The sequence below is a fragment of the Podarcis cretensis genome (genome assembly GCF_951804945.1).
Source record: "Podarcis cretensis genome assembly, chromosome: 14".
Taxonomy (NCBI): domain Eukaryota; kingdom Metazoa; phylum Chordata; class Lepidosauria; order Squamata; family Lacertidae; genus Podarcis; species Podarcis cretensis.
The window spans coordinates 42,897,626-42,912,002 of record NC_137183.1 but is presented as its reverse complement, the minus strand read 5'-3'; the positions used below and the strand labels follow the sequence as shown (position 1 = coordinate 42,912,002).

General features: G+C 47.3%; 1 protein-coding gene across 1 annotated transcript in view; it reads right to left on the bottom strand.

Moving 5' to 3' along the window:
- The window catches only part of ADAP1 (ArfGAP with dual PH domains 1), a 68,279-nt gene extending 55,257 nt beyond the window's left edge, over positions 1 to 13,022 (bottom strand). Inside the window, exons 1-3 of the mRNA XM_079953950.1 lie at positions 12,521 to 13,022; positions 3,136 to 3,266; positions 479 to 570 (exon numbers count right to left, since the gene is read on the bottom strand). Of these exons, the coding sequence (XP_079810076.1) occupies positions 479 to 570; positions 3,136 to 3,266; positions 12,521 to 12,605 (308 nt within the window). The 5' untranslated portion in view covers positions 12,606 to 13,022. The remainder of the gene's footprint in view (positions 1 to 478; positions 571 to 3,135; positions 3,267 to 12,520) is intronic.
- Between the last annotated feature and the right edge of the window lie 1,355 nt (positions 13,023 to 14,377).

Below are 14,377 nucleotides of genomic sequence, written 5' to 3'. Positions count from 1 at the left end.
CATCCTGAAGCAAAGTTCTTAACCTGAGGTACTATTTCTGGGTTAGCAGAGTCTGTAACCTGAAGCGTATGTAACCTCAAGCGTATGTAACCCGAGGTACCACTGTAACTCAAAGAGGTGATTTAAAAAACAAAACAAAACACAACAACCAGTGCTTTGTTTTGTTTTTAAACTTGCTCACAGCTGGCATTTTCATAACCCAAGACAGTCCAAAATAAGGAAAGGAAAAGAAAGCCATTGATTTCTCCTGAAACATCCAGGCATAAGAGAAGTTATTTGCTGAAGAGGCACTGCAATATGCTGAGCTCTCCAAAGCATCTAGAGAGGCCAGAGATTCTCAGGGCCTTTTTATTAAGTCAAGCCCCACCGAGGGATTAAAAATTCATCAGAAACAAGCAAAATACAAATTGCAGATGGTGCAGCTGCACGCACGGCTTTTCCCACCGCTGCAAAATTACATGGGGGGGGGGCTACTTACGGGCAGTCTGAAAATGTTGGCTTGTAATAAAATGGTGGGATTTTCGATTCGTATTTTGCTTTCGACACACTGTTTCCACTAGAAGCCATCAGCTGCAAGAGAAAACGGGAAAGTTTGGTTTAAAAGAGAGAGATGAAAATTTGCCATCCGATTTCTTTAATTCTATAGCAGGGATGGGAAGCCTAGGACCATACAGGTGATGATGGAATCTACCTCCCCAGCCCAACATGGAGGGCTGCAGGTTCCCTGCCCTTGTTCGTTATCAGGGCTGGAGCAGCTTTGGCCCTCCAGATGTTACCGGACTACAACTCCCACCATCCCTAACCAGTGGGGCTGAGGATGATGGGAGTTGTAGTCCAACAAAAATTGCCCCAGTCCTGTTCAACAGAGTGTATTTTAATCATTCCTCCCGCAGTTTTAAGGGCTGCTACATCAGGGATGGGCAGAAGGTCAACTGAGATCTATTTCCAGAGAATCAACAAAGGGTTTTTTTTACTGCCAAGTGTGTTCTTTTGAACAAAAAGCCCTCCTCACAACAAGATAGGTTGCTATAATTCTTGATCTGAATGAACACAGATGCAAAGTTTATTTTATAAAGTAGTTTACATATACTTAAGTATGTAAGTAAAAGGGAGGGGGACATTAGGGATATAAAACACCATACAAGCGTCCCTGTACAATGACTTTTGCAGCTTTTTACACACAATTACAGTGGTACCTCGGGTTAAGAACTTAATTCATTCTGGAGGTCGGTTCTTAATCTGAAACTGTTCTTAACCTGAGGCACCACTTTAGCTAATGGGGCCTCCTGCTGCTGCCACGCGATTTCTGTTCTCATCCTGAAGCAAAGTTCTTAACCCGAGGTAGTATTTCTGGGTTAGGTGAGTCTGTAACCTGAAGCGTCTGTAACCTGAAGCGTCTGTAACCCGAGGTACCACTATAGCTGTCAACGTTTTCCTTTTTTTTAAGGGAAATTCCCTTATTCCGAATAGGATTCCTTGCAAGAAAAGGGGAAAGTTGACAGCCTGAAGCAAAGTTTTTAACCCGAGGTACTATTTCTGAGTTAGCGGACTCTGTAACCTGAAGCATCTGTAACCCGAGGATTCAGGATTGTATATGAGAATTCAGGATTACCCACAGCCAAACCATGGAGAAATTTGATTCAGTTTGCATATAAAGTTGAATCTATATGCTAGAGGTTGCCAGTACCTTATATGCAAACAATTAGAGAAGGGCTTTAATTTCAGCAATTAAAGAATGGTACTACAAAATAAGAGATTATATAGTAACAGCTAAATTAAGTTATTAAATCAGATTTAGAGAATATAATGACAGTTACAGAGATGTTGTTGTTAAAGTGGAATCTATTCACTGATTCTTGGAGTTTATAGGAATTACCTCCATGTGCGATATATGGATTTTCAGTGTTTTGATGAGAAGACTATTGGAATATTGTGTTTGCAATGGCATAACTCTCACTGCTTTTTCAGCTGCTGTTGTCATGTAGTTCTGTGAAAGCCAAATTTATGGAATCTGCACATTCGGAAACAGTACAGCTCAAAATTCGCACTCATCTGAATTTTGCGATGGAGATCTCCACCCAAAGCTTCTAAAAATGTACATATTAAATTAAAATTACTATGTTGATGAAATAACAAACCAAAATGTATGGTATTGGGGAAAATTGTTTGCAGAAATGTGCACATCAGTCAAAACTGCATACAAAAAGTCTGTTTATTAGGAGAAATTCACATTAAAATGCTGATGAATTCTCATGATAAATTAAGAAGAAGAAAATCAGCAAAGTGCTGCAAAGTGTAGAGAACTGAATTTAAGAATGGGAAAATGAGAAACTAGAGCTGCCATATTTCAAGAAGTGATAATTCGGACACCAATAAATTGTGATTTTTTTTTTAGTTCCCAAAGCTGTTTTTTTTTTAAAAAAAAACAAAACAAAACAAAAAACACACACACACACACACACACACATAAAAGTAATGTCTGGGAAAATCTGGGTATATGGCAACCCAAGAGAAAATGAAACTGAGAGTAACTAAGGGACAGATCCTTCCTTGCCTACTGTTGTGGGAGATCTATAGTCAGATCTCGTGACATTTTATATTTACTTAAAAGGAGCATGGGATAGGGCCTCGAAAACTTAAACAAAAAAGTGAGTTTATAAGATAGTAATCACTCCCCTGCCCCTCAATAAAGCAGCTTTGATGTGATCGTAAGCATGATTAAGCCAAGATTCTTGCGTGTGCTGTTTTAGCAAACAGTGGTACCTCGGGTGAAGTACTTAATTCGTTCCGGAGGTCTGTACTTAACCTGAAACTGTTCTTAACCTGAAGCACCACTTTAGCTAATGGGGCCTCCTGCTGCCGCTGTGCTGCCGGAGCACGATTTCTGTTCTTATCCTGAAGCAAAGTTCTTAACCCAAGGTACTATTTCTGGGTTAGCGGAGTCTGTAACCCAAAGCATATGTAACCCGAAGTACCACTGTAATGTGCAAACTAATGGAGAATCAGGTAGGAGGGGAAATGAAACCAAGTGGCTGGATTTCTGAAAAGAAAGCATTTCAGTCCATTTTGTTACAAGTCCTGGTCTGTGTCCCCCCCCCCAAAAAAAAGACACAACATCCTTTCCTTTGTACATACCTCAACTTGCACATTGTCCCATTCATCTAAACGGACAGATTTCACTTTGCTGACATGTGGGATGTTGCGGTGGATTCCCGAACAATTTAAGCAGATGAACACTCCTAAAGTATGAGATGCCCAGTCTGGATCTAGAAGATATAAAGGAATTAATAAGAATTTAAAAAACAAACAAACCCACACCTCAGCCCATAGGAGTTGATGCCTATGAACTATGAACTAGTACAAGATACAGTGACTTGGCTTTTAAATGGAGCTATTAGTCGGAGCCATATTGCACCTGTTCTTAAATATCTGCATGGGCTGCCAACTCAATAGGACTTACTTCCAAGTAAAGAAAGATATGGTTGCACTGTTAGCCGCTGTCTTGCTCTGGAAAAAGGCCCCAGCTGACAGAAACTGCTAAGGAATTTGTTTGTGTGCCAGCACATAGAGAGTTTTAAGTAAAATCTTTCTATAAAAAATAAGGTAGAGGTAAAGGGACCCCTGACCATTAGGTCCAGTCGTGGCCGACTCTGGGGTTGCAGCGCTCATCTCGCTTTACTGGCTGAGGGAGCCGGCGTACAGCTTCCGGGTCATGTGGCCAGCATGACTAAGCCACTTCTGGCGAACCAGAGCAGCGCACAGAAATGCCGTTTACCTTCCCACCGGAGTGGTACCTATTTATCTACTTGCACTTTGACATGCTATCGAACAGCTAGGTTGGCAGGAGCAGGGACCGAGCAACAGGAGTTCACCCCGTCGCGGGGATTCAAACTGCCCACCTTCTGATCGGCAAGTCCTAGGCTCTGTGGTTTAACCCACAGCGCCACCCGCATCCCCTATACAAAATAGACCTATCAAAAAGGCCATCCTATTGCATTTCCAAGTTGTCAAGAGTGTGCATGGAAATTGCTGGTCCTTGTCACTTCTACACGCGGTTAATCAGCTTAATGGCACTTCTTCCACCTCAAGATCACCATGCCAACATGATCATGTATCTATGTGCCTAAAACATTTTCAAGTTCAAGACCCCAATTTTCCAGTGACTGTTTATGAAAAGGAGGCACTCAGCTCTTGAGGTTCCTGGTTAATGGGAGCCACCACCTCCCCCGGCAGAATTCAAGCAGTTTCAGTACACAGAAGATAATTAATATGCCGTAAAACATTATTATCCCTAGAAAAACGCTAATAAGCCAATGCAAGAGGAATCACCAATGGAGGTAATTAACTCAGAAGAACAGGCATCTGAGCCAGGTTAGTTCCCACCACTGAACAGAATTCCAACTTCAGAGCTTACAAATACCTGTCTGGACAAGTGCCATTTTTGCTGTATACACAGCATACATTTAAAGCACATAGTTTCTCCCCCAAAGAATCTTGGGAACTGTAGTTTACCCCTCAGAGCTACAATTCCCAGCACCCTTAACAAACTACAGTTCTCAGGATTCTTGGGGCGGGGCATGATGTTCTTTAAATGCATCGTGCATACACAAATGTTGATTTCGTGGATCTTGAATCCCTGTTTTGGACTGGAATTTCAGCGTGTTGCAAAAGAGAGACAGTGGTACCTTGGTTCTTGAACTTAATCTGTTCCAGGAGTCTGTTCCACTCCTGAAACCACAAAACACAACAGGAGAGATCTGCTCTAATATCCCATTCTACCCGAATGTCAACAACTACTACTACTACTACTATTGTAGTGTGGAGTGTGCTCTTGTCCAGGATTCCAGCCAGCCATCCTGATGCCCTTTGGCAGAGTACTCCATTTCACCCCTCCCCAGTTTTCCCATTTCTTTCCTAGCAGATCTGCCAGCTAGCATTCAATCCCCACTAAGCACGTGCACTTTTCACTGGACTGTTTTTGGAATCCCCTTTTTGGTACTTCTTGGGCTTCCTCCAAGGCTGCTGGTATTCCCCCCCCCCCCGTGTGTGTGTGTGTGTGTGTGTGTGTGTGCGCGCACACATGTGGTGTCCTTTTGGCTACATAAGCAACTACATTAGAGAAGGCATTTACTATTTAGGGCCCCTCTGAATGGGTGGTTTTCGTTCGTTTGCTTTTTGTGGATATATGGCCACACCCACAACACCGACATAAAGCACTGTGATATTGCTTTTACAGTCATGGAGAATCCTGGGAATTGTACTTTGTTTAGGGAGCTTGGAATTGCAGCTCTGTGAGGTCAACACCCTCAGCAACCTACAGTTCCCAGGATCAGTGGTGTAGCATAGGTTGCCAGTGCCCAGGCAGCCGGGCAGATGTGGGATGGGGGGGAGGGAAACAGAAGGAGTACACATGTGCATTCAACTCCCTAGTGGCATCTGCACCACCCAGGAGATCACAGCTGCAGAGATAAGAAAAGGAGAGTCATTCCATTGTCTGGAGAGGTCACTTCCTGGTTCACTTGGAGAAGCTGTTTTCATCGGAGCCCAGTGACAGAAGCGTGCAGCTGTATTGAGGCAGCATCGGGTGCTGAAATTTTGCACCCCTAACAATTTTGCACCCAGGGAAAATATGGTTAAATATGGGGTGCAGACATGTGAGTATTCTGCACAATGTTACTGATATAATAATAGTGCATTTGAGGCCATCCACACAATGTTGTGCTTTCTTAGTTGTTCTGTGATGCTTCCCCAAGGTTACTACAGGATGGAAAACAAGCAGGAGCACCCATTCTGCTGCACCTCCACATTCAGAGCAAGCCAATCGGCCACAACAGAGATGCAACAGAAGGAGCCTGTCCCCCAGGAACAGCTACGTAGCTGGAAGGAGGCAGGGCTAGAGCAGGTAGTCACAGAGACACAGCCGACAGGCCCTTTGTTGGCAGGCCTTTGGGGCTCAGCGGAGCCTTCTAAGCCTGGAGCCACATCACGTTTTCATGGCACGCTCCCAGTTCTCTCACAGCACGTGGCTTGGGAATTGCACAAGTTCTTGATCAAGAAAGGCAAGGCAAAGCTCAACAAGGTCATCACTGCAGTCGGATTCAAGCCGGGCCCAGCAAGATGTCATTCGTGTCAGGTTAATAAGGTTACATGGAAGCATCAGCTGGCAGAAGCAGAGGGAGGCAGCAGGTTCATAGAGCCGCAATGCAAGAATTCAGGAAAAGTGGCTGGACGTATTTGCCAGGGCTCATCGGAGCTGGCCAGCAGTTCCATCAAAAGCAGAAGCCCAGGATCTCACTCAGCAGAATGGGCAGCAAATGCCACAGAATGAGCCTGACCACATTTGGGAGTATGCCAAGTATTACTGCTACATTCATATCCTGCTTTTCCTCCCAGGAATTCAAAGTGGCACACACAGTTCTCTCAAACACCATTTTACGCTCACAACAACCCTGTGAGGTAGGCTAGGCAGAGAAACAATGAGACTGGCCTAAGGTCACCCATTGAGTTTCAAAACTGAGTCAGGATTTGAACCCTGGTCTCCTGGGACCTTTGCCATTACATCACACAGGTCCTATCAATCTAGGGAAATCTAGAGAAGTCTACAATTGCCCAACTGAGAATGCAACATGTTAATGTCAGGGATCCACAGTTGAGAGTGGTCCCAGAGATCTGGTTCACACACATATGTATTCTCAATTGCTTTTTCATTTTCATTACACCTTTCCTCTAAGGGGTCCAGGATGAACACAACACTCTCCATCTCCCCAGGTAAATCATTCAGATCAGCTCCCAGCCTTGCAAAGTGGTGCTGGCAGGGCAGTGTGGGAAGGGTGCAAACCCAGCATTGGCCTCACTTTGCAAGGCTGGGGTCAAAGGGCACATGGCTGCTGCATCCTCCTCAGGGGTATTTGCCCACAAGGACCATGTCATTCAGCCAAGCTTCCCCGGGCGCCGGCAAACCACTTTACACCACTGCTGGGTTGCCCCAATTTATTCAAACAAACAAAACATCAAGCTAAAAGTAATTAAAAAAAAAACAACAGCCATAAAAGCAGGAAGAATAAAATCATCACCATCTTTAAAAAGAATGAGTGGCGTAAAATATATCCCACAACGTCCATATTTGCAGCAAACATGCCAAATGATCACGAGCATTGCCAAATAAAGTCATATTTAGTGGGATTGTGCCAAACACGAGATTGTTCAGTCATCGAAATCACAAAACGCCCCCAATCAGAAGCAAAGGCAGAGGAGTCCACATTCCCCCGGTGGCACGTGTTTTATGAGTTAGGTGTTTGTAGCTCCTTGCTCTTCCTCAGGCATGTGGTGCCTGAGGACATTACCTCACTCTGCCTAATGATAGGGCTGGCCATGTTTTTATCCCGCCTTTTCTCTAAGGATGGACAGACTGCCTTATAAAAAGTCAGCGCATTGGCCCATCTAGGTCCATGCTATCTACACAGACTGACAGCGACTCACCAGGTTTTTGAGAAAGACGACTTTTGCAGCTCTCCCTGGAGATGTCAGGGAGCAAAGAACCTTCTGAACACAGAACATTTGCTCAGCCATTGAGATCAGTCCTTTCCCTTAGCTGGAGTGAGGTTGCCTCAGGCTCTAGGGTCAAATGTGGCCCTCCAGGCATCCTTACCAGGCCCTTGGGACTCTCCCAAGGCCATGCCTCTCACCAGCCTTGCTTCACACCTTCCTCCAGGACTTTTGCCTGCCTGGAATGTGTCCTTGAACTCTTAGAATGACTCTTGTTCGCCCGGATGGAGGAAAAAGCCAGGTGCATTGGGTATGGGTAGGAACTAGCCTATACAGTTAATCTGGTTGCTCCGCCTACTTTTGCCCTGGCCCCACCCACCACTGAGAGGTGGCCCTCAGGAGGTTGCCCAGAACAAAAAGTGGCCCTTCGACTCAAAGCACCCCCTACTCCTTGCCCTAAAGAAACAAGTTTGTGTTATTCTACTGTTCATCAGACTGTATACAGTGGTACCTCAGGTTAAGTACTTAATTCGTTCCGGAGGTCCATTCTTAACCTGAAACTGTTCTTAACCTGCAGCACCACTTTAGCTAATGGGGCCTCCCGCTGCCACCGCGCCACCGGAGCACAATTTCTGTTCTTATCCTGAAGCAAAGTTCTTAACCTGAAACACTATTTCTGGGTTAGCGGAGTCTGTAACCTGAAGCGTATGTAACCCAAGGTACCACTGTAATCCACAATTTTTTTGTAAACAAATTGTGTTGTTGTTTTTAAAATTAGTGAGTTGCAGATTTTTTCTTATTTAAAAAAGGCAACCCGGCAATGCAGTCAGGAGCAGATGGGTTCTTGTTTGCCTTTATTTTTTAAAAAACACAGGTACACATTCAAGTTGTGGAGCAAAGGGCAGCGTGCCATGTGGCTCTCGGAGGTCGCTGCCAACAGTCGCAGAGCAGTGTTGTGTGTTTATTATCTTTTCTTTGCTGGAGAAGGAGTGCCTGGCAGCAAAGTTGGAAGGGCAGGAGGCCTTCTCCTAGGCAAGGCATGGCAATGAAAAGAAGGGAGCAGCCACACAGTGAAGGACCAGTAAAAAGGGCTCCTAGGTTCAGTTCCCCAGACCTCCAGCTAAAAGGGCGAGGCAGCTGAGCTTGAAAGGGCCCATCTCTGCCTGAAACCCTGCAGATGCCTCTGCCAGTCAGAGCGGGCACTGAAAACTGCCTTCTACTGAGTCAGACGCATCTATTGCCTATGCAGGCTTGCAAGGGCTCTCCTGGGTTTTAGTCAAAAGTATATTGAGCCGTATATGGAGATGCCAGGGATTTAACCCAGTGGAGGCTGGTGCCAAGAGGGCAGAAGGCAGGGAGGACAACAACAGAAACCAACGACAGGCAGAGCAATCTAACTGCAGTTCGGTCCCCATCCACCTCCTCTCTGCTGAGTTCTGTGCTGGCAACACTGAGACGAAGGAGGAGGAAGCTGAAAACCAGTGTCACCCCCTGGACTGGGTTTAAGTAGGAAGGCAGACAGCTGAGGACTGGCTAAGGCTGTGTTCTCTGCTGCCTCCCATGCTATTTTTGCAGTGTTGGCAGCACTGATGTGACCTCCTTGGAGCACAGTCCTGGGCAGAGCGTCTGAAGGTCCTGGGCTGCCCAGATGTCAAGACCACCCCTCTCAGCCTCGCAGTTATGGTCCAAAGGAAAGCAGGGAAATATGCTGGGCACCAGCTTAGCTGCAGGAGCTGCTGGAAGGAGATGTACAAGATGTCTTAGGGACTCCACTCCAAATTTGTGTAGGGCTCGCACCTACACTGGCTCCCAGTACATTTCTGAGCACAATTCAAAGTGTTGGTGCTGACCTTTAAAGCCCTAAACAGCCTCGGTCCAGTATACCTGAAGGAGCGTCTCCTCCCCCATCGTTCTACCCGGACACTGAGGTCCAGCACCGAGGGCCTTCTGGCGGTTCCCTCACTGCGAGAAGCCAAGTTACAGGGAACCAGGCAGAGGGCCTTCTTGGCAGTGGCGCCCTCCCACCAGATGTCAAAGAGATAAACAACTACCTGACATTTAAAAGATATCTGAAGGGAAGTTTTTAATGTGTGACATTTTAATGCATTTTTAATCTTGTTGGAAGCTGCCCAGAGTGGATGGGAAACCCAGCCAGATGGGTGGGGTACAAATAATAAGTTGTTGTTATTATTATTATTATTATTATTATTATTATTATTATTATTATTAAGCCTTTTCTTCTCCCAAAGGTGTCCTGAAAAATAGCGGGTACAGATTGCTCTTTGGGGTTTACTCCCCAAGCCTTTCTCATAAATGAATGCAAAGCAGCGGAGGCTTAGGACCGGTTTTCCTTCTCCTGGATGGGCTCCCCTTCCAAGTTGACAGGCCCCATCTGCCCCTGTGTGCACCCTCCTGTTGATTGTGCACTCACTGAGTTTCAAGCACCGGGTTCCAATCCATGCTGACACACAACAGTTCTCCAAAAGGGCCTACGGATGCTTGCAATAAAAGATTAGCAAAGGAGGTGGACTCTCCTTCGTTGGAGGTATGTGAACAGAGACTGGATGGCCACGATTCCTGCACTGCAGAGGGCTGGACTAGATGGCTCCGTGCTCCCTTCAAGCTCCATGATTCTGTGACTACTGTTGGATGTGTCATTTCTCAAACCAGCTTTACAATGATTGAGAAGCCTTGATTTGTTTCCTGCCAAGGCATGAGCACTTCTGCGTAGGGTGAAGTCATCCCCGCCCATCTACGTCCCCCTAGTTTGTATGCAAACATACAGCGGTACCTCTGGAGGTCCGTTCTTAACCTGAAACTGTTCTTAACCTGAGGTACCACTTTAGCTAATGGGGTCTCCCACTGCCACCACGTGATTTCTGTTCTCATCATGAAGCAAAGTTCCTAACCTGAGGTACTCCTAGGTTAGCTGAGTCTGCAACCTGAAGCGTCTGTAACCTGAGGTACCACTGTATTTATTTATTGGCCACTGTATAAGCCAAGCTATATTTGTGGCCATCTTGCAGGGATTAAATGGAACAAAATTTACAGTAAATCAGTATAATGCAGTTTATACACAGTATAATATGCCTTGTGAAATAAGGTACCTCTGGTTAAGAACTTAATTCATTCTGGAGGTCCGTTCTTAACCTGAAACTGTTCTTAACCTGAGGTACCACTTTAGCTAATGGGGCCTCCCACTGCCACCGCCCCACCAGAGCTCGATTTCTGTTTCCATCCTGAAGCAAAGTTCTTAACCCAAGGTACTATTTCTGGGTTAGCAGAGTCTGTAACCTGAAGCGTCTGTAACCCGAGGTACCACTGTATATGAATCTGATACTATCAAAGCCATGCTGATGTGAACAACCTGGGGGCAGGGGGAACCAGCAACTTCACTGCACTCTAAGGTGTTAATTCGAACACACCCTAAGGACAGTCTGAGGTTGCTGGGGCAGCGTCCCTTGCATTCCCGTCAACCAGACTCCACAGATTGGAAGATATAAAATAAGCTTATTAGGTTTACTCGGGTCCATTTCTGTAACCCCCCTCCTGTCTTTTGTGCAACTTTCCACCCCTCCAGCCTATCAGCTCCTGCCTTGTCACTGCCAGTTTAAACAGGCATGCTTGCCTCCTGCTTCTTTTAGAAATTGCAGTCTGCACTGCAGTTCGCAGCAGACATACAGCTTGAGTCCCAAAGTAGCATTTGGTATGACATCAACACTTCCAACTCAAGCCAGGGAGAAAGCGAGAGAGGATGGGGAGGGGTCGCCTGAGTCAAGAGAGACATCTCCCTGCCTCTTCTCATAGTATGTTGGGCGGGGGGGAGTGCCTGATCTCTTCCACGGGCTGTAAGGTTGCCACCAAAACACACACACACACACACACTCCTGCAGCTTCCATGCAGACTTTGCTGTCAGTCCTCCACAGCCAATAAGGGCAACCTTTCTGTGCTTTGAAATGCCTATCCTACCGATTTCTGCACATTCAGATCAATGACAGGCACAGGATACCCTAGATAAGTTGTCATCCTTAGCTGACACCAAACACCCTCTTTAGGTGGGAAAACAGACTGCACCTCCCACCCCAAGGAAGGTGGCTATTGACTCCCAACAAAACCGGAGAGAAAGAGATGGTTATGTAGGACTCCCAGCGTATTTCAGAGATCATCTCTCCACCCAATGCTTCGATTCCCTTTGTCATTTAAGTTGGCATTGGATCACACTCACACCAAAGCTATATCTATCATCTATATCTCCAGTGCAAATCCTACTCACCGAAATGAAAAGGGCATGGCTAACCTTATTTCTGCAATAGTAAGTCAAACTGCTTTTCATATTGTGTTTCAATTGCTGTAACTGGCTCAGGGTGATGAATTGAAACAGCATATTGGAGCCATTCATCTCAGTAGGTCTACTCGGAGTAGGACTAGTCTTGGACAGAGCACACACTTTCTCTAAGAATGAATAATGGGATGACTTAAGGTTCCTCTCTGGAAGTTTTTTTTGTTTTTTTTTTTTGGGGGGGGGGTTCCCATATACTCAGCTTACAGATATCCATTCCCCCCCCCTTTCTCAGCGCAACGAGGACGCTCTTCCCTTCCACCGGCTACCGGTTCCTCTTTCCTGAGTCTTGCAACAGCCTAGCAGAGACCGAGAAGAGGAGGAGAAAGAGGATGGGGAAACCGGGGTGGGGGGGGTGGGGGGCCGGGTTAAGAAAGATAGGAAGGCGCTTCACCCAGTCATCTACCACCCTCCAAGATAAGGCTGAGGAACAGGGTCCGGGAGGGAGACCCATTTAGCGCCCCACCCTTAGCCCCGGGAGCAATTTGATTGGGAGGCTGGAGGGGGGCGGTTAAAGGAAAGTTGGGGTGCGGGAGGGGTAGGGGCTGGACTGCTGCGAGGAGCAGGTGCGTGCCCCCCCAAAAAACCCACCTCCCTCCGGGGTGTCCCTCCCTCGTCCCCCACCTCAAAGCTCAGCCCAAGAAAGGACCCCCCCCATCACCACCACGCGCCCCCACCCCACCTTTCCGCCTTACCGGGCGCATCGCAGTCCGCACACACGTCGTTGCCCTCCCTCCGGAGCAGTTCCAGCAGAGCCTTCTTATATTTTTCCTTCGCCATGGGGGCGCTTGTTTCGGGGGGGGGGCAGGTGTTGTGGGGGGGGGGGAGAGAGAAGCAGCGCCCACTCTGCCCTAAGCGATCTTCATAGAGCTCAGCTGCCAGCGAGGGAGAGGCTTACAAGCCGGGGTGGGGGGGGTGGCGGGAGGGAGGGGGAGGAGAGGGCAGGGTTGTCGATTTCGGGGAGGGGGCTGCTTCATGTAGGACCCCCCCCCCTGCGCGGCTGGCAGCAGCCCTTAGGGGTGGGGGCGAGGGGAGCGCGGCGTCCCTCCCCGTCCCTCCTGCCCTTTCAGCATCTCTTCTGCAAGCAGTAGCAGCCCGTCTGCTTTGCACGGGGGAAGGTTCCGCATTCCTCCAGCCGGAGAGAGCATTCTGCCTTTAATAAGGGAGGGAAAAGAGAAAATTAATCCAACTCTTCCCCCCCCCCCACCCCACCCCGCGCTCCACCCCACCTCCCGCAAGGACAGAGCGTTGCCCGACGGCGACCCCTCGCGGCCGCGGCGCCTTCCTACACCCTGACCCTGAGAGAGAGAGATGGGGGTCCCCGATATAGCAAGGAGTTTTAGGCTTAAGGTTGCTCAGACTAGTTTTCTTCGTTTCTTTCTCTTCCGGCAAGGCTGCTGCGTGGTGACTTGAGCTGGGATGCGGGCATCGCAGGGGGTGGAACCAGATGACCCTTGGGTCCCTTCCCAGTCTATTATTCTAGTACAGTGGTACCTCGGGTTAAGAACTTAATTCATTTCGGAGGTCCGTTCTTAACCTGAAACTGTTCTTAACCTGAGGTACCACTTTAGCTAATGGGGCCTCCCACTGCCGCCGCGAGATTTCTGTTCTCATCCTGAAGCAAAGTTCTTAACCCGGGGTACTATTTCTGGGTTAGCAGAGTCTGTAACCTGAAGCGTCTGTAACCTGAAGCATCTATAACCCGAGGTACCACTGTATGACTTTTTTAATTTAAAAAAATGGATATAATTAAACCCTGGTTGAATTGTGGTTTTTTTTTAACACACACACACACACACACAGACAAAGAATTATGCAATACAGTGGTACCTCTGGTTAAGAACTTAATTCGTTCTGGAGGTCTGTTCTTAATCTGAAACTGTTCTTAACCTGAGGTACAACTTTAACTAATTGGGCCTCCCACTGCTGCTGTGCCGCAATTTCTGTTCTCATCCTGAAACAAAGTTCTTAACCCAAGGTACTATTTCTGGGTTAGTGGAGTCTGTAACGTGAAGCATCTGTAACCCAAGGTACCACTTGTAATTCACACTTCCATGGGAAAATAAAAGGGGATCACAACCCGGTGTCGGCTGGGTTCCTTTGGTGGGATGGAAGGCAGGGAGGTCAACACTAGGTGGCGCCAGAAGCAATGATGGGCAGAGCCAACTCCTAGAATCCTAGAGTTGCAGAGTTGGAAGGCACCCTGAGGGTCATCTAGTCCAACCCTCTGCAATGCAAGAATCTCACTTAAAGCATAAACAGATGCCCATCTCCTCCAGGTCTTAGGAGGTGGAAGCTGGCAGCCAGTGCCAGCCTGCTTGACTGGTTGTAAGTAGGGAAGTAGGTGGGGACTGGCTAAGGGCAGAGCTGATGTTGCTGGGGCCACACTCACCCGAATGGTCCAGGTTCAACTGATGGGCAGAGAAAACCACTGCTGTTAGAACGGCTCCTAAGCCTGCTGATGTTTGCTGGAATGGCTATACCTGTTTCATCATAATGCAGCCCTGGGGTTTTAAAATGCAAGTCAGTTTAAATCAGCATAGCTTCGCACG